The 18,736-nt window shown below is 35.3% G+C and overlaps 1 protein-coding gene across 1 annotated transcript; it reads right to left on the reverse strand.

Annotated features, from left to right (window-relative positions):
* Positions 1 to 7,109: 7,109 nt before the first annotated feature.
* Positions 7,110 to 11,434, reverse strand: LOC115965444 (myrcene synthase, chloroplastic-like). Its single transcript, XM_031084669.1, has 8 exons — positions 11,344 to 11,434; positions 9,813 to 9,978; positions 9,437 to 9,704; positions 8,884 to 9,259; positions 8,416 to 8,634; positions 8,188 to 8,326; positions 7,827 to 8,075; positions 7,110 to 7,709 (listed from the first exon to the last, which is right to left on the reverse strand). The coding sequence occupies exons 2-8, from the start codon at positions 9,921 to 9,923 to the stop codon at positions 7,365 to 7,367; spliced, it is 1,707 nt and encodes a 568-aa protein (XP_030940529.1). The 5' UTR covers positions 9,924 to 9,978; positions 11,344 to 11,434; the 3' UTR covers positions 7,110 to 7,364.
* Between the last annotated feature and the right edge of the window lie 7,302 nt (positions 11,435 to 18,736).

The following is an 18,736-nucleotide window of genomic DNA, read 5'->3' on the forward strand; positions in this document are numbered from 1 at the left end:
ATTGGCTGGCTTCTAACAATTGGCATACAGTGAATTATATGGTTTTTTTTTTTCTTTTTCTCTCAAGTCACCCTAGGATTCCAAGAGAATAATAGTGCCATAATAGACGAGGGAGAAGTAACATGTACTTAGAAGGGGTGAGTAACAAGGAAAAAAAAAAAACGTTTGTGATGAAACTTAGGATGGCCTATGTGGTTGTTACTGTGCTATTCTTTTGAGGTTTTATTTTTTTGTATCAAGTCTGGGCTTGTACTTAGAAACTGCTCTCATTAGTTTTAATGCCTTCAATCAAAAAACTTATCACTGCTCTCATTAGATTTTTTAGAATTTTATAGATCAGCTGCAGTTTAGATGTTAATTGTTTTTCCTTATCTCTTTGTGGGCCCATCCTTTGTATAGTTCCTATGTACTAAGGTTGCTTCCCTTGTGTTTCTGGTGAATTTATTTACTTATAAAAAGAATGAAACACTTTTGTTTTATGGTATGCACATCTGTATGCAGCAAGTACCTAAGGAGATTGAGAGAGTCATGGTTGGTGTAGAAGCTTACTTAAGCATCAGAAGGCATGCTTCTGAAACTGGTTTATCTTTTTTTGAAGATGATGATGAAACTGAGAATGGTGAAAAAGTATGGTTTTTATGGTTTTATTGGCGTGGGATGTTAATAGTTCAACAACATATGATTTTCTTTCTGTTTTATTTCTTATTTTTCTAAATATGGAATTTAATAATTACTTATAAAAAAAAGGAATTTCCTCTGTGCATAGTTTTAAGGGTAATGCTTTCTATTTCCTCTGTATTCAAATTGGAAAGTGCCTGCCTCTGACCTAAGCCTCATGAAATTCAGTCTTTTATTGGAGTGGGGGTGGGGGGGTGGGTGTTGGTGTGCTCTCACAGAGAGAGAGAGAGAGAGAGAGAGAGGTGTGAACTTGTTTTGCATTGTGAAGCCAAAAATTGTCATTAGATTTTGGTAGAATCTGTAAGAGACCTGGTTTCCAGAATCTTAGTTTACCTGGAATTGAACTTGCTGGGTGAAGCCAAACTGCTTCACAGTTGATGTTGGTAAATATGTTAAGATTTTTTTTATGTGTTTTAAATTAATAACTTGTGAACGAATTTAACCTCTTTATTGGCTTTTAATTACTCAGGTGCAAGATAGTAGCACATTTGTTTTTGAGAAACAAACACACGCACACACAAGGATGGGCTCTAACACAGGCACGCAACAAACTCTACTCTAAAGCCTTAATAGATAAGTAGTTCAATTTTAGAACATATGTGACATCTTAGAACTTGTATTTTTAAAATATTTTTCCTCATTGCTGAAGGCATTAAGTTATATAATGTTGAGTCAATTGGTTGTAATGAAATGCTTTTGGTCTATTCCCATATATATAGATTTGTAAATTAAGTTAAGCAATTTTTTGCCGAGAGTTTATTAAAGAGCACGATCGTTGACTACTATTGATAATTGATGGCATAATTTCCAATTTCCATTTTAACTAAATTTTAAAACTAAGTCTAATGTGATATTCAAATATTAATTCATAAGAGGTCTCAAGAATACGGAGGAAAAAAAATTCTATTTACAAGAGGATGGCTTTATTTCCTGCAATTTAATTCATTGGCAAATTTGATGTTTTATTTGACTTCTAAAGAGAGTAGAGTTGTTGCGATTGCAAAGAGAAGGGTAGAGCTACCAAGGAGAATTCATAATTCTGACTTGAAAGCTCGAAAATGTGTTAAAAACACAAGAGCTGTTTAGACCCCCAAATTAAAGTTACGGCTCAATAGTTTTTACACTAACTTAGTTCTAAGTGTGGAATAGTGTAAATGCGAGCAGATAAACAAACAAGCTACTCTAATCCATAATCAAAACAACACAACAGTAAAATGGAATGTAAAAGAGTAGGGAAGAGAGATGCAAACACAAGATAACACGCCGATGTATTATCGAAGAGGAAACCGAAGAACTCGGCGAAAAACCTCTCCGCCGCCCTTTAAGCTGTAATCGATCCACTAGACAATCAGTTGGGATACATGGGTTAGCAAGAGACCCTCCAAGCCTAATCTACCCGTTGTACCTAAGCCCTCTAAGCTCCTACTCCAACAAGGCTTTTCGAAACCGTGTCTTGTCTAGCTCTCTGGATCCCACAACAAGCTCCAAGTTGTATCTGCCATCCTTGGCTTCTTCCAATGCTTTCCAGTAGCACCAAAACCTCACTTGACACTCTGAAAGGGTGTGGTAAGTGTTTGGGCTATCAACCTCTCAATGGTATGGAAATTGAGAGGTAGGAGTTGAGGAAATCCACAAGCATATGTGTAGAGATATATGGGTGTGATAATCTCTAACTCTCAAGGTTTGAGGCTATGGTTTTCTCTCAGAAGCACTCCTTAACATTTATGGGTAATGTGGGTATATATAGTGTGGATACAGATAGTGTGTATCAGATAGTACAGTCTAGCAGAACAGAATGTTTTGCGGGTGTCTCGCGGGAAGGCCTTACTTGCGAGATATTCGCAAAACACAGCTGTCTCCATCTGTACTGACTCTTCACATTCTAGTCATGTGCAAGGCACATGCTTCACTTCATGGGATGCTTAGTCGCAAGATACCCATGAAAACTCTTCTGGCTTTAATTGCTTGAGTCTTCACACTCTCTCTCTAACACACAACCCTTACAATCAAATCCCACAATAAATACAGGGTACAAAAGATTGAATATAATTACAATCAAATTTGGCACGGAATAAAAGCCAACAAAATACATATTTGTAAATCACAACTTTACATGACTGAAACAGACTTGGCAAGTGAAAGTTCAAATAGTGTATAAAACACCCTTGAACGTTTAGACCCCCAATTACAAAATAACCAACTCAAGCTTTATGACAAACAACTAGTGTGCGGAAAATTAACACATGCTATAAATAGAATTGGTAAACAATCTAAACCAATTAAAATCACATCCATAGCAAAAAATAAAAGGCAAAGATTAAGGGAAGAAAGATGCAAACACAGGGACAACACAATGATGTGTTATCGAAGAGGAAACCGAAGACCTCGGCGTAAAACCTCTCCGCCGCCCTCCAAACGGTAAGTAATCCATTAGAAAATGTAGTTGGGAGACATGAACAACAATAGACCCTCCAAGCCTAATCTACCTAGTGTACCTAAGCCCTCCAAGCTTCTTGCTCCAACGAGGTTGCGCCGAACCTATTTCTTTTCTAACTTCCCGAATTCCGCTACTTGACCATAGCATCTACCAATGTCAAATTGGTTCCTTCCTAACTGCTTCCTAGAACACCAAACAACCCTCTCACAGTAATGGATATGGTGAGAAAAGGTTTTGGTAAAAGGCCTCTCAAGGATTTAACAATGGAGAGGAAAAGAGTAGAGGAATTTGAAGAGTCTCTTATGTGAAGATTGTGAATGAATCAATCTTGTTTTACTCTAGGGTTTCTCTCTCAAAATTCTTTCTAGAAGCTCTCTTTCTTTCATGGATATAAGGGGTATTTATACTGGGGTGAGAATGGAATGTGAAGAGTTAGGTTTTTCAAAACAGAGCTGGCTCGTGGCTTAACTGAGTCGCGAGATCCAGCCACGAGATAACTGAACGACCAATTGTCCTATTTTGTCTTGTAGTGCTCCAGCTAGCATGACGCTTCAACTTCTAGCATGCCTGGCATGTGTGCTGCTTCTGGCGGCTTGTAGCCGCAAGTCACTCGCGAGATCCAGTCGTGAGTCTCTGTTTTTCTTGCACACTCTTGAACATTTCTTCACACTATCTCACTCACTACCCTTACAACAATCCCACCTAAATACAGGGTTACTAATTGCTGAAATACAAGCAAATTTGGCACAGAATAAAGCCAACAAGATGGTTGATTAAATAAGGCAAACCAGAAGTAGGTTTGGTACTAATTGCCTTACAAGAGTAATCAAAAGGTAATTAGGTGGATGATGAGATCTAGTGGACCTTCTTAACACAGGTAAGTCAGGAATGGAAGTAACAAGTATAGGTTCAATTTGAGTAGAAAGAGGTAAAGTAGAAGTAGAAATAGGATCTGCAGAATCCAAAACAGGTTCTGCTTGGACATCAGGTATAGGTTGAGAAACTTGTTGGAATCAATGATTGGATCAGGTTGGGAAGGAACCAAACTTGATTCAACCATATGAGGAATACTAGATGGTGAAACAAAAGAAGGATCAGTATTACTAGAGGCATCTGAAACATAGTGAGGAAACACAAAATATTCAAGATATGAATTGGGAGGATGATATGATGTAGCATATGGAAAAATATGCTCATAAAAGATGACATCCCTTGAAATGTGAATAGAATTGGATTCAAGGTCTAACACCTTATAACCTTTAATGCCATTAGGATAGCCTAAGAAAACACATTTTCTGGCCCTAGGTGCAAATTTTTGCCTATTATGTGATAGTGTGGAAATGAAGCACAAATAGCCAAAACATTTAAGATGATTATATGGAGGTGGAGAATTAAAAAGGAGTTCATAAGGGCTCTTATTCCCTAAATATTTTGAGGAAATTCTATTGATGAGGTATACAGTAGTAAGGATGCAATCACCCCATAGGCATAAAGGCACTTGAGACTGAGATTTTAGTGCTCTTGCAACATTGAGAATGTGTTGATGCTTCCTCTCAACAATGTCATTTTGTTGAGGAGTATTAACACATGACAACTGATGCAAGATGCCATTGGAATGAAAGAATTCCTTTAAGTAAAATTTTGTGCCATTATCACTTCTAATAGTTTTAATGGTAGCATCAAACTGAGTATGAACCATATTAACAAAATCAGGAATTAGAAATTGAGTATCAGATTTATTCTTGAGAAGATAAACCCAAGTACAACGAGAGAAGTAATCTACAATGGTCAAAAAATACTTGAATCCCTCAATAATACAAGTAGCAAAAGGACCCCATAGATCACAATGGACAAGCTCAAAAGGCTGAGTAGAGACATGACTACTAGAAGAAAAGGGTAACCTTTTTTGCTTGGAAACGTGATAGACTCCACAGCAATCTGATTTATTTGAAACTTTAGAACCTACAGGTTTATTTAACAAAACAAGCTTTGAAAAAGAAGGATGCCCTAATCTACTGTGCATAAATCTGAAGAAGAATGACCAGCAGATGCAGCGAATGCAGTATGAGAAGCAGGAGCTTGCAGCAGATATAGCCCTCTACATTCTTTACTTAGACCAATCGTGCTCCATTGAGTAAGGTCCTGGATAAAACACCAATTTCCAAGAAAAATAAGGCAACATGAAAATTTTTTTGTAAGCTTGCTTACATATATGAGATTAAAACTGAAAGTAGGGACACACAAGACATCAGTGAGTGTTAAAGTGGGAGAAACTTGCACAGTGCCTACGTGTGTAACTAAGGCCTGTTCCCTATTCAGCAAGAAAACTCAAGATTGCACAATAGAAGTGATAGTGGTAAGCTGAGATACTGAATGGACCACATGGTCAGTAGCACTAGTGTCTAAGATCCAATCATTAGACTAAAAAACATGCCTATCAATAACATGAGCAGAGAAAACAGAGTGTGACATAGCTGGTGGAATCCGATATGGATTACTTGAGAAGTTAGAGGAATTGGAATTGGAAGATGAAGCTGAGGTAGGAGTTAAAACTGGCTGTACAGGAGGTGCAGGTGCCATAACAGTAGCAACTTGATGAGCAAATTGAGTACAATACCTGAACCAGAAGCTAAAACTTCTTTTAGAAAGTTAAGAAGTTGCTCACATTGAACCTAAGATATAGGACACTGAGGCAAAAAAGCCTGTGCAGGAGCCTGTTGTGAAGCAAATTGAGTAGCAAAAGGATTCTATGGTGCAAGAACAACTTCAAATTGAGTGCCATGATTGGGAAAAACTGCATTATTTTAGGTCAAATGTGGATTGGCTAAGGCAAATCCATCCAAGTTCCCAAAGGTTCTTGAAGGCAAGACTACTGAAACTTGATTAACCATAGCCTTGTTGTTTCCCTTGTGCTTGTAACCTGGAGGAGACCCATGTAGCTTATAGCACTTGTCGGCTATGTGACCAGTAAGTCCACAGTAAGTACAAATAGGTCTTTCCTTCTTAGAATGCCCTCCTTTATTACCATGATAGCCTTGATTCTGGCCTTGATTATCATTAAAAACTTTATTATGATTCACATACATTGCAGTGGCCTCAGTGGGATAGACCATATTGACTCCGTGACTAATACTCCTCTTTTCCTCTTACAAGATCAAAGAACAAACCTTGCTAATAGAAGGAAATGGCTCAATCAACAAGATCTGGCCTATAATATTCCCATAGCTATCATTCAAACCCATCAAAAAACAAAAAACTTGCTCTTTATGCTGTGCATCCAATTGAGAAGCCTTAGATCCACATGTACAAGCACAAGTACATACAGTGAAAGGTTGAAAATTGACAAATTCATACCTTCTGGATGGAATAAAAATGTAAAGGCTAAGACCTTTGTGGAAAGGGGCCTGGTCTGGAAATCATTCATACCATCTAGATGGAATATCTGTTTTTATGCATGCACATTCATCTATCATTGAAACCAACTATTTTTTTGCCTTTTTAGTTAAATTTGACTCATGGTTATTTTAGGTTCACCATGTGTGATTTTTCCATTTCGAAAATGGGATAACATTTTATCAACGAGGTCAGAGGATTAATGGGTACAAATTGGAGTTTCTATAGGTAAATCAGTTTAACTCATTATGAGAAGTGCTACGTCCACAATATTTTCACAACAAATCATAGATGGTAAGTTGTTATTCGTTTTAATTTGAATCCACAATTGAAATTACTTTTTTTGTCCACCCATAACAACTAGTAACAACTTGCCATTTAAGATTTGTTGTGAAAGTATCGTAGATGTAGTACTTTTCATTAATTAACCCTGTCAAAGATATTTCAATGCAATAATAGAATTTTCAACCTCTATCTTAAAACTTTAAAAGCCAGCACTTCATATTTGCCTCCATATTTTAAGACCAACGTTTTCCAAAAGATAACATAATAATTTAACTACTTAATTTCACAATATCCACAAAGATAATAAACCAACAAAACACTCAAATAGCCCAAATAAACTAAAATAAAGGATTTATTAACCAACTAAACACTCAAATAACCCAAATAAACTAAAATAGAAGGATTTATTAACCGCAACATGTTAGAAAACCAAATTCCTACTTTATTTTGGGGGTCCATAGAAAAAGCTTAATTGGCCACCCGTTGTACAATGCCCTAACCCACTTATCAAATAAGATAACTCCCCCAAAACCAAAATCCATACTCATAAATCATGGTTTAAGGTCTTCACTTAATTGATGTTCAAGTTTGCTGTAGTATTTGAATTGCTAGAAGACATCCTGGAGTGAGGAATGGGCTGAATAAGTAACGATAATACAGTATCTTTAGTTTTTCGGTCTGCATCACCCAACCCATCTCCATATTGGTACATGAAATGACCCATCCTTGCAAGGTTCATTGCAATTTCAATAAATGTTTGATAGAATGGAGAACTCGCAACTCTCTCTTCGTTTAACTTATTCCATGCTGTACTAATCAAAGACTTCACATACTCACGAGCGTCTTTTTCACTAGCACCAGTTTCATTCATGTAACATTGGATTGATTTTGGAACGTCACCTCTTTTTAATTCATTCTAAGTTTCCAAAGAAAAAAAGAAAAAAAAGAAAAAGAAAACATTGTTAGGCTATGCTTGTGTGAAGTAGTTGAAAGCATTTTTAATGAAACTATTAGGATAGTGTGATTAGCATACTGCAGATGTTCCAAGATCATCTGTAAGTCGTAGAATCATTGATGACCAATAGAATATTTTGGGGTACTCTTCCAAGCAATCCAAGGCTTCCTTCGTTATTGGATTGGTGACCATAAAGTAAGCATGCATTAGTATAACCGGTGTTGTTATTGTAATCCATGCATTCTCAAGGTATTCTTCAAGGCTTGGTATATATCCACTGTAGTACCACTTTGCCTCCAACAAATCAGATCTACATAAATCTGCCCACTGAAACAATTATAATGGACCATGAATTAGAGGAATTAAAATCATCATGTATTTAAGAGAAAATGTTAACAATAAACAATGATAGATTCAAAAGCTCTATTCATGCCAATACCGCTTTTTTCAAGTGCCGAATGATGTGAAATCCTTGTTCGTTAAGGGGATCAAAAGCCATTTCATTAACAAAGTTGTAGATAGTGAGGAAACATATCTTCATATAATCTGGAAGTTGATCCATTGCATTGATGTCCCATCTAGAGTCATACAAAAAATGAAAGAGCAATTTTTTAGTTTTTATGTCAAAGGGGATGAGGCGTAATGCACTTATGTGATTTATACAAACCTCTCAATGGCATCTGTGAAGAGCTTGAGTTCATCCAAAGTTCCATATATGTCATAAAGATCATCTACTATTGTTAACAATGAACCCAACTTTGTTAAATTTACCCTACAACACCCAAACTGAGGTTGATCTATCATACCCACTGACCAGAAGAAAATCTCCATTGGCCTATCCCTTGCAAATATCAAATTTTCTCCAAGCTTAGTGTTCTTCCACCACCTTTTTATGGACAAAACAAGAAAAATATCAATTTTCTAAAATTAAAATTTAGGCTATAATAAACTTGATTATTTGTTTTATGTTGCCATGAGATTTGATTTTAATTTTAGCATTCATCATGGTACACTTCAATAGTTCAATAGAGAATCTATATAGCCCTTAAGGGTTGTCAATAACTAAGTAATTAATGTATTGATTATATGTCAGATGAAGCTCAACTTAATGTGAGAAATAATAAGCTTTTTTAACCTTGACACTTGTTTTAGATCTTCTTGGTGGACTGCTTGCACCATGTTGAAATCCATTTCTGCAAGCTTAAGTAAGATAGGGTTCATGTCTTCTCTACTCCTATATATATCAATAAACCACCTTGTTTCAAACTTTATTATTCTCCAATGCAATGGAAGCTCTAAGGCATAAGTCACCATAGCAAAAAGAGTTTTATCTCTGTTATGCTTGACATATTCTTGGAGGTGCTTGGTTGCGAAATTTCTCAATTCCTCCAACATATTCTCACTTTCTGTCAAAAGGAATGATGCTTCATACAAGGATAGTATACCCTTCGTTTCCTCAAAAAGGCATGCCTTGAATTTCCCTCTCTCATCCTTGAAAATATTGAAAACTCCTGCAATGACCAACGCAATAATTATTAACTATATTATGGTATTATGTACACTATCAAATCCAAGAAATAAACTCTTTACCTAAATGTACTCTTTCCATTTTAGGTGAATTGGAGATGAATTTATTCCGTTTAAATAGCCCGATGTGTTCTTTTTTTTTTTTTGTGTTTGTAAATTACCTTGAGAGATGTTATATCCATACTGTCTTAGGAGCCTAAATTTAAGAGCTGTGGAATATAAATTCTCCTTCCTCCACGTATCACCACTTTGATCATTGTTGTATAGATCTTCCAATATTCTCTTTATCTCTCCATCGAAGTGATGAGATAATACAAGTCTTTGCAAGATATCTATTAGCTCGAGTTGCTCTAAAGGATCCACCACTTTGGAAAGCATCATCCTCACATGTTCCTTCAACATATTACTTTGTCCAGTGCAAGTTTCTCCCTACATCACAATTTTATCATAGGGGCCAGTCAGTTTCCAAGTAATATATAGTCAGAAGAAGCACTAGTAAAATGATATAGCAATTGAAAACAATAAAAAAAATGATACCACATATTTGTTTCTCAATGACTGGATGTAATCATAGCCCCAAATGGGAGGTTGGTAATTTGCTGATCGCCGAACAATAATGGAATTATTTGAAGTATTGCTGTCCGCCATGCCACTGCTAGCTAGCTGGATGTTATAGATTGAGCTTTAGATGGGGGAGGTGCTCCTGCGAAATTGCAAGTAGGGGGAGAAGCAAGTAGGTTACATATATGTTATCCATTGAGGTAGAGTTACTTTGGTTTTTGTGATTGAATGGGTTATTATTTGAAAAGACTAAGAGAAAAACCTTAAGGGCTACAGTAAGAGGGTTATGTGATTCAGCGTTGTCGGCCTACAATATATTAGTGATATATATATATATATATATAATTTCAATCTATAACATATGCTTCATAATATTGCTCTTTATCATTGTAACAAAAGACTAATTATTTTTTTCATAGACAGAATTTGAATCCTGTCTCTTTCATCTCTCTTATTGGGTGATAAGTTGAGCTAAATAGAGTACTAGCATCAGGTGTGCCAAATGTTGAATTTTTAGTATTTGGCACATCAAACACCAAAAACTATACTACATGAGTTAACATAGATCCAAACAAAATTTAGGAACACCAAGAACACGAAGGTTACGTGATTCAGCCTTGTCAACCTACGTCCACGGGGAAAACCCTTAAGGGCTACATCTTTATTATATAAGAGTGTAGTACAATAACCTATGTTACAATTAGGGGCGGCGCTACAACCGATTTAGGGGGTTTAAATGAACCCCCTAACTTCAATCTTGCACACCCTTATTACAAGTATTTTCAACTCTAAGAGTAAAGAGTAAGTGTTTGTGAATTGTAAGTGTAATTCTTTTTTTGTAAATTTATATTATATGTGTGTGAGTGTGTCTAATATTGATTGTGTACATTACTTTATGTTATAATGTTATTTGTGTAAATTATGATGAGTGTGGATATTTGTATGTGCAATATAAATATAATAGAACTTTATATAATTTAATAATTAGGAAATATACAAGGTTTTTTTACAAGTGTGTGTATTGTTATCATATTATAATAATTTTTTGTTATAAAGTTAATAATTTTGTATCAACACAGAATCATCACTTTAACAATCACGTCATGTGGAAATCAAACGAAAAGAGTAAAGACCCATTGGCACCCCGCTATGAAATCTAGCAGAAAAGAAACACGTACCGAAACAGATCTAGCCCACAATACTAAAAGGATTGATAGCACACGTATCCAATCACATATGATATGAATATTTAAAACAAACTCATATAAAAATAATCGCAGTGCCTCTGAATCAGGATTTACTAAAACACAAATTGACACCGAAGTAAAAATAGAGGACTGAACACGATAGCAGATCATATATCTCATATATTACGACACACATATTCATGTCAGCATGATACCACTGATGGTTTACAGAAGCAATAGCAAATAAATATTTTTTTTCTTCCATTCAATGATTGTTATACCACACAATCATGATTATGAATAAATTAAGAATTGCGTACCTTTCTTAGCAAACCAAGTGTCTCTTTTTCTTTTAGAGTTTTGTAGAGTACCATGCGCTCGCTCAATCGTTTCTGATGGCTAACCACTATTGTGATGTCTTATATACAAAATACAAAGACTTTTTTTTTTTTTTTTTTTAGAAACTATTTACAAAGATCTTGACAAGTCATGCTCACTCAGTCATTTCTGATGGCTAACCACTAATCAATATCATGGCCAGAGGATGACTTATACAACTGGTACTTTTCTTCTTCACTAGAACTATTTGAAGACTCACTAGATTCTCTACAGAAAGAGACCTTCTAGTTATCTTATTCTTATTAGATACATGCTACATTCTAGTTCAATGTATGTGATGGCGTAAGTCGGATAAAAGTGACGGGTGATATTAATCCAAAATGTGTATGGCTGTGGAGTCATGTTGCATGGGGGATTTGACCTATTCTCTCTAGAGAATAGGTCAAATGAAAACATTGCATGCGATTTTTACAACTATGATAAAAGTGATAGAAGTAACGCCGCCTAAGTTCGACTGACCTATTTTCTCATGATCTAGATTTTCTACCGAAAGAGACCTTCCAGTTATCTTATTCTTATTAGATACGTGCTAGATTCTAGTTCAATGTATGTGATGGCATATGTCGGGTGAGAAGATATGAAAATGAATTCTAGCACTCAGGGACAAAGCCAAGAGTTCAAGTTAGGGGTTGAAGTAAAAAAAAAAAAATTATAAAACTCCAAATAACATCCATTTAGTATTAAGTATTAACAACATAATCATCTATGAAAAGGGGACTCAACGGTTTTTTAAATCTTAGAAATCATTTATAATTGCCACCGCGCATCCTTGGTGCGGTGGTCACTCTACAAGTATAAATGCTTGTGGGGTGTGGGGGGCAAGGACTGGGATTCAAGTCTCCAGGAGGGAGCTTCACACACATATACACTTAGATTAGGCTAGAGTAGAAATTCTATCTTGTATCAAAAAAAATAAAATCATTTATAATTGAATTTGTACATAAAATTGTTCCTTAACATAAAATTGTTTGTAAAAAATGATACTATGCATAGCACAACACTACAATCAACCAACTTTATTAAATATCAACAACTAACTATTAAAATTTCAAACCTTCTCAACTTTAAAAAATATATATATATATATATATATATATACTAAAAGACAAGCACAACCATTAATTATTTATCTATATTGTATCATTTGTTACTCTCAGTTAAAAAATCTATATTTGACATAGTTTTGTATAGAAGGAATTATAGATGGTAAAAAACATTTTTTATTGATATTGTTGCTCCTTTATTCATACAAGCATATGATATAAAAACAAAAAGTCAAAATCACCCGATCAGCGCATATATCAAAATCACCCAATCAGCGCATGGGTAGTTCATAAAAAATAAAAAATAAAAAAAAACACCCAGTACATGGGTACAAACTCCAAACAGTAAAAGAGAATTACAGAGAGAGAAGAAGAGAAAATATGCTCTGCCTCCACCTCAGCAAAGACGAGAGAGGGATTTGGTCTCTCTCAGAAGTAGATTTGGTACCAACGTGCCGTGCGGTACTACTGCATTTTGGTCTTAGTCTTCACTCCTTTTGCCTCGCGTCTCAATACTAGTGTCTCTCTCTAGGTTAGAGATTTTTCATTTGGGGGAAATTTGATGGAATGATTTGAGATGAAATTGGTTTTGTTTCAAAATTTTTAAGGGTTGGGCTAATGTTTTGGTAAATTGGCTGATTGTGCTTAAATTTCTTTAGTTTTTTATTAGCCTTTGTTGTTGGGCTAATTTTTTGGGTCTACTAATTTGTTTTGTTTGGTATTTTATATTTGTAAATGTTTCTTAGGCTTTTTTTCATTTTGTTTAAAGGGGTCAAAGATTTTGTTTGGTGGGGGGTAAGTCTAATTTTATATGGGCAAAATTGCTCAAATCTGTAACCTATATATATATATATATACTCCTCTTACTTTTTTTTTGGGGGGGGGGGGGCTGTTATAGTATTAGATGAGACACATGGCTCAAAATTAGACTCTAATATAGAATTTAATTGAATTTTCTCTCAGTTTTGGATATATATATATATATTTAAAATCTAATTGAATAGATTCTTTGGTTTTTGCACCCAATAATTCACTTGTCAGAAAAATTAAAAACTTAGATGAGACACATGACAGATTCGACTTGAAGGCCATTATTGAGGAGACCTTTTGCTTGGCGGGGGCTTTCAATCTAGCAGATTATGTTCCTTACCTTGGGACACTAGATCTACAAGTTTGTATTTGTTTCTATTTACTGAACTTTGTCCTCAATTTGGAAATCCCAGCCATTGATTTATTGCTCATAATATCCAAAAAGGAAAAAATCAATTCTTCTGACTTTTCCTTTTAGGCTTTACATTTCAAGTCAATTTCAGCTGCGGCCACCTTAAAAATTCAGAATTTTCTCTGTAAGTAGTGTGGTCCAAAGTTGTTAATTGGAGTTTTCCAAAGTCGTTATCTCTAACTCATTTTCATCATACCTTTTTTCTACCCAACCAAAGTATTAGTCCAGCTTTTAAGTTGAAGTATAAATTATTTGGTCTACTGGCTGCTAGGAGACATTTTATCGTGAAAGATATTTCCAAAATGGTTGGGGGTTTCAGTTACAAATACCTTCCTAGAGACGTGTTATCTTAGAATTGGAATTGTAAACATTTTGACAAAACTGAGAAGCCAGTGATGACTTTTCATGTCTCATGCAACGTCATGTAACAAATTTTCTGCCCCAAAAGTCGTGTCATGGTTTGGATTTTCCAAACTCAAAAGAGTTTATAATCCCCAAACACTCTTGCCCATTCCCAACAGTCCCAATGTATCCATTAACCAGGGCCGGCTCAATAGGTGATGCAATTGATGCAATCGCCTAAGGCCCCCAAATAAAAGAAGGCCCCGTTTGCAAAATAAAAAAAATGATATATATAATATATTTATTTATATATTTTAGTCAAAAAAAAATTTTAAGCATTTTTATTGGTCAATAAAATGCATTAAAAAGGCTCATTGTATCTTAAAATGCAAAACTTAAAAAGGAAAAAAAAAATAGTCAAACTTCAGCTAACAAAATTAAATTCTATCTCACTGCAAGTAGACCAGACATCGCTTTTAGTGTAGGGGTATGTGCACAATTTCAGGCAGCTCCGAAAGAGTCCCACTTGACATTAGTCAAGCGAATTATTCGCTATATCAATGGCACATCTGATTATGAAATTTGGTATTCAAGAGACTCAAATGAGTGCTTGGCTGGATATTCAAATGCTGATTGGGCCAGGTGCATTGATGATAGGAAAAGCACTTCTGGTGGTTGTTTCTATCTTGGAAATAACTTGGTCTCTTGGATGAGCAAAAAGAAAAATTCAGTCTCTCTTTCAACAGCTAAAGCTGAATATATTACAGTGGGGAGTTGTTGTGCACAACTATTATGGATGAGGAAGCTCTTACATGACTATGGGATTACTCAAGACTATGTGTGTGTTCTGTGATAACACTAGTGCCATAAATTTGTCAAAAAATCCAGTTCAACACTCGAAATCAAAGCATATCGAGATTCGGTATCACTTTATTTGAGACTTGGTGGAAGAAAAGATTATGTGTCTAGAGTTTAACAACATTGACAACTAGAAGGCAAACATATTCACTAAACCTCTTGATTGTCCGAGGTTTGAATCCTTGCGTAAGAACATTGGTGTCGGTATCATTCCTTGAACTCTATCTCTCATGTGACCTAATTTTGTTCATTATTGCATACTTGATTTAGAGGTATCACATGTTCAATTAGTTGATGTCATGTTTATTTTACAAGTTTTGTTTTGTACTTGTTGTTTTGTTGATCTTGCTTTTCTTGTCCTATTTTTGAGTGTGTTAAAAAATTCAAAAACCCATAAAAATTGAAAAATCTTCAAAAAGTTTGATCGCTTGTGTTGTGTATATCACATGTGACTTTGGCCTAGTACCTTCGTACTAATGGGGTAGTGCATTTACGAGCTTAGCTTGTTATGTATGCACATATATCTTTGTGGAAGAAATCTTGAAAACTATGTGTGATTATTGTAAATAAATCTTCAAGCTTGTCATGAATGATTGGTCAACAGTCTTTATGGTCTTGATACTTGCATAGACTTGTGCCTATATATCTTCCCACTTTATTTTTATGTTTTTGCTTAAAGAGCTCAACAAATGTAAATCTCAAAATGAAAAGAGATAATGAGTTGCAAAAGTTGTCACATATACTAGTATTTGACTAAGAAAAAGGGAAAGTGACTTTTAAATTGAAATGTATGGTGCTCAAAAAGCCAAAGGCTCACTCTCAATATTGAAATATCAAAAATTTCAAGGACCAATCTCAAAAATGAGATGTAATATTAAAAAATGATCATATGTTATGATTTGTGCAGAAGCCAAATGAAAAGCTTCTAAAATTTGTAATCATTTTAGTACCAGTTGTGTACGACCTGATTGAATTGATCATTGAAACTTCACTCTGGTCTAAGGACTATTCCACATTTGATACTCACTTACAACACACAAGACATTGTTCATTTAATAATTATCTCATTTGTGTGATTGTACATGTTCAAATGTGATGTGTATGCTTAATTGTTTGCCGATCAAACCCAAAAAGATTTTTGAGTATTTTATATGTTTTTAAAAGTGATTTTATACTTTCTTGCTTTTAGTTTTTGTTTAAAATGCATTTTTGTGTTTGAATGTTTAAATAGTGTGTAAAACACCTATGAACGTGTAGACCCCCAAAATGCAAATTACCAATTCAAGCTTATTATCAAACAATGTATGTGAGGAATATGAAAATAAGCTAAAACAGAATTGATTAAACAATCTAAATCATAGTTAATCACAGCCGCAGCAGTAATTAAAATGTAAAGATTAAGGGAAGAGAGATGCAAAAACAAAGACGACACAACGATGTGTTATCAAAGAGGAAACCGAAGTCCTCGGCATAAAACCTCTTCGCTGTCTTCCAAGCGGTCAATAATCCACTAGAGAATAAAGTTGGGATACATGAAGAACATAAGACCCTCCAAGCCTAATCTACTCAGTGTACCTAAGCCCTACAAGCTTCTTGCTCCAACGAGGTTACGCTGAACCTTTGTCTTCTCTAGCTTACCGGATCCCGCAATTAGCCCATTGCATCAACCAATATCAATTGGTCCATTCCTAACTGCTTCCCAAGCACCAAATAACCTTCTCATAGATATGGGTATGGTGAGATAAGGATTTTGCTAATGTACCTCTCAAAGATGTAACAATGGAGAGGGTGAGAGTAGAGGAATTTGGGGAATCAAAGTGTAAAGATTATTGATGAATCAATCTTATTTTTCTCTAGGGTTTCTCTCTCAAAATTCTCTTTGGATGCTCTCTACAATATGTGGGTATAAAGGTATTTATACTGGAGTGTATTTGGAATGCGAAAGGTCAGTTTTTAACAAATAGATTGGAAGTTTTGTCCTATAGTGCTCCATCTGGCATAACTCTTCAGCTCCCCTACATGCTTCACACGTGTGCCTCCTTTGGCGACTCACTAGTCGTGAGGTCCTGCTTAGTGCACACCCTTGAGCTTTTCTTGACACTCTCTCACACACTACCCTTACATGATTCCCACCTAAATATAGGGTTTCTAAATGCTAAATTTCAAGCAAATTGGCACAGAATAAAGCCAACAAAACGGTTGATTAAATTCAATCTTTCAATCTCCCCTTTTTGCTATTCCATGACAAAACCCTAAAACAAACTCTAGACTTAACATGTGAGTTGGGAATAGTTGAACAAAACTCACTCACACCTAACTCTAGAATTTATGAAACTCATGAACCATATGTACAAGTATTTCCTGAAAACAACAACACAATATGATCATTGTATGAAGAAAACTTGAAATGCATATGGAGCAAGCACAATGTGATCAAGCAGAATGGAATGAAGCAATAAAGCATGGCTTGACCAAAAATGAAAAATCACTATAAATAGTGTTCACAATGATCATTCACACAAGGAATAAACATCCGGACATGCAAGCTAATAAGCTCAATGCAAAGTATCATTTGCATGTCCAGCACTTAACCGATACAAAAACTAAAGGTAATTGCATCAAGGATATAAAATCCAACAAGGGCACAAGAATGATGTACTTAAGGAAATGCATAACATTTAACAAATACTAAGCTACAAAGCATAGGTACAAATTAAAGTACTGAAAAGAAACTTAAATAATTAAACCAAAGTACCAAAAAGCTTTAAACTAAAGCACAATAAAAACCTCCATGAGTTTAAACCAAAATATTTAGCATAGTACTGAGCAAACCCATAATTAAGATTATCCAAAACATAATAACAAAAACCATAGATAACATAAATCAAAATGCTTAAAAGGTTTTGGCTTTGCTCCCCCTCAAAATGGTGCTTGCTCCCCCTCAAGAGCTACCCCTACTTCTCCTCCAAAGTTCTCCCCTTTTTTAACCGAAATGGCCAAAGGGTTACTACTGAGTAGTAAAGCTGTCAAACTTTGCTGAAAGTAGATTCATCTGCTCTTGGATAGCAGCCAGCCTGTCAGATTCCTCATTTTGGACGTTTGGAGTCCATTAATCCTTTCAAGGATGATCTAGAATGCAATTGAAGATGATGATGCTCGGCTCCTTTTACCACGGTTTCGTGAACTTGAGGGTTGCGCGTCAGCTTCTATCTCAATGTCCATAGGTTCTCCTTGTGTTTGATCACCCTTCTCTTCAAACAAAAACTCAAGGTAATTGCATCAAGGATATAAAATCCAACAAGGGCACAAGAGTGATGTACTTAAGGAAATGTATAACATTTAACAACAAGTACTAAGCTACAAAGCATGGGTACAAATTAAAGTACTAAAAGAAACTTAAATAATTAAACCAAAGTACCAAAAAGCTTTAAACTAAAGCACAATAAAAACCTCCATAAGTTTAAACCAAAATATTTAGCATAGTACTGAGCAAACCCATAATTAAGATCATCCAAAACATAATAACAAAAACCATAGATAACATAAATCAAAATGCTTAAAAGGTTTTGGCTTTGCTCCCTCTCAAAATGGTGCTTGCTCCCCCTCAAGAGCTACCCCTACTTCTCCTCGAAAGTTCTCCCCATTTTTTACCAGAATGGCCAAAGGGTTATTGCTGAGTAGTAAAGCTGTCAAACTTTGCTGAAAGTAGATTCATCTACTCTTGGATAGCAGCTAGCCTGCTAGATTCCTCATTTTGGATGTCTCAGAGTCCATCAATCCTTTCAAGGATGATCTGGAATGCATCTGAAGATGATGATGCTCGGCTCCTTTTACCACGGCTTCATGAAC

Source organism: Quercus lobata, chromosome 10, assembly GCF_001633185.2.
Source record: "Quercus lobata isolate SW786 chromosome 10, ValleyOak3.0 Primary Assembly, whole genome shotgun sequence".
NCBI classification, from domain to species: Eukaryota; Viridiplantae; Streptophyta; class Magnoliopsida; order Fagales; family Fagaceae; genus Quercus; species Quercus lobata.

Bases quoted from the DNA above. Each gene is read 5' to 3' on its own strand.
- LOC115965444 (XM_031084669.1), bottom strand. From the start codon at position 9,923: ATGGCGGACAGCAATACTTCAAATAATTCCATTATTGTTCGGCGATCA. The intron at 9,260-9,436 runs GTAATTTACAAA...TGGTCATTGCAG, and splicing joins TGGATATAACATCTCTCAAG to GAGTTTTCAATATTTTCAAG. The intron at 8,327-8,415 runs GTTTGTATAAAT...GTATGACTCTAG, and splicing joins TTCACAGATGCCATTGAGAG to ATGGGACATCAATGCAATGG.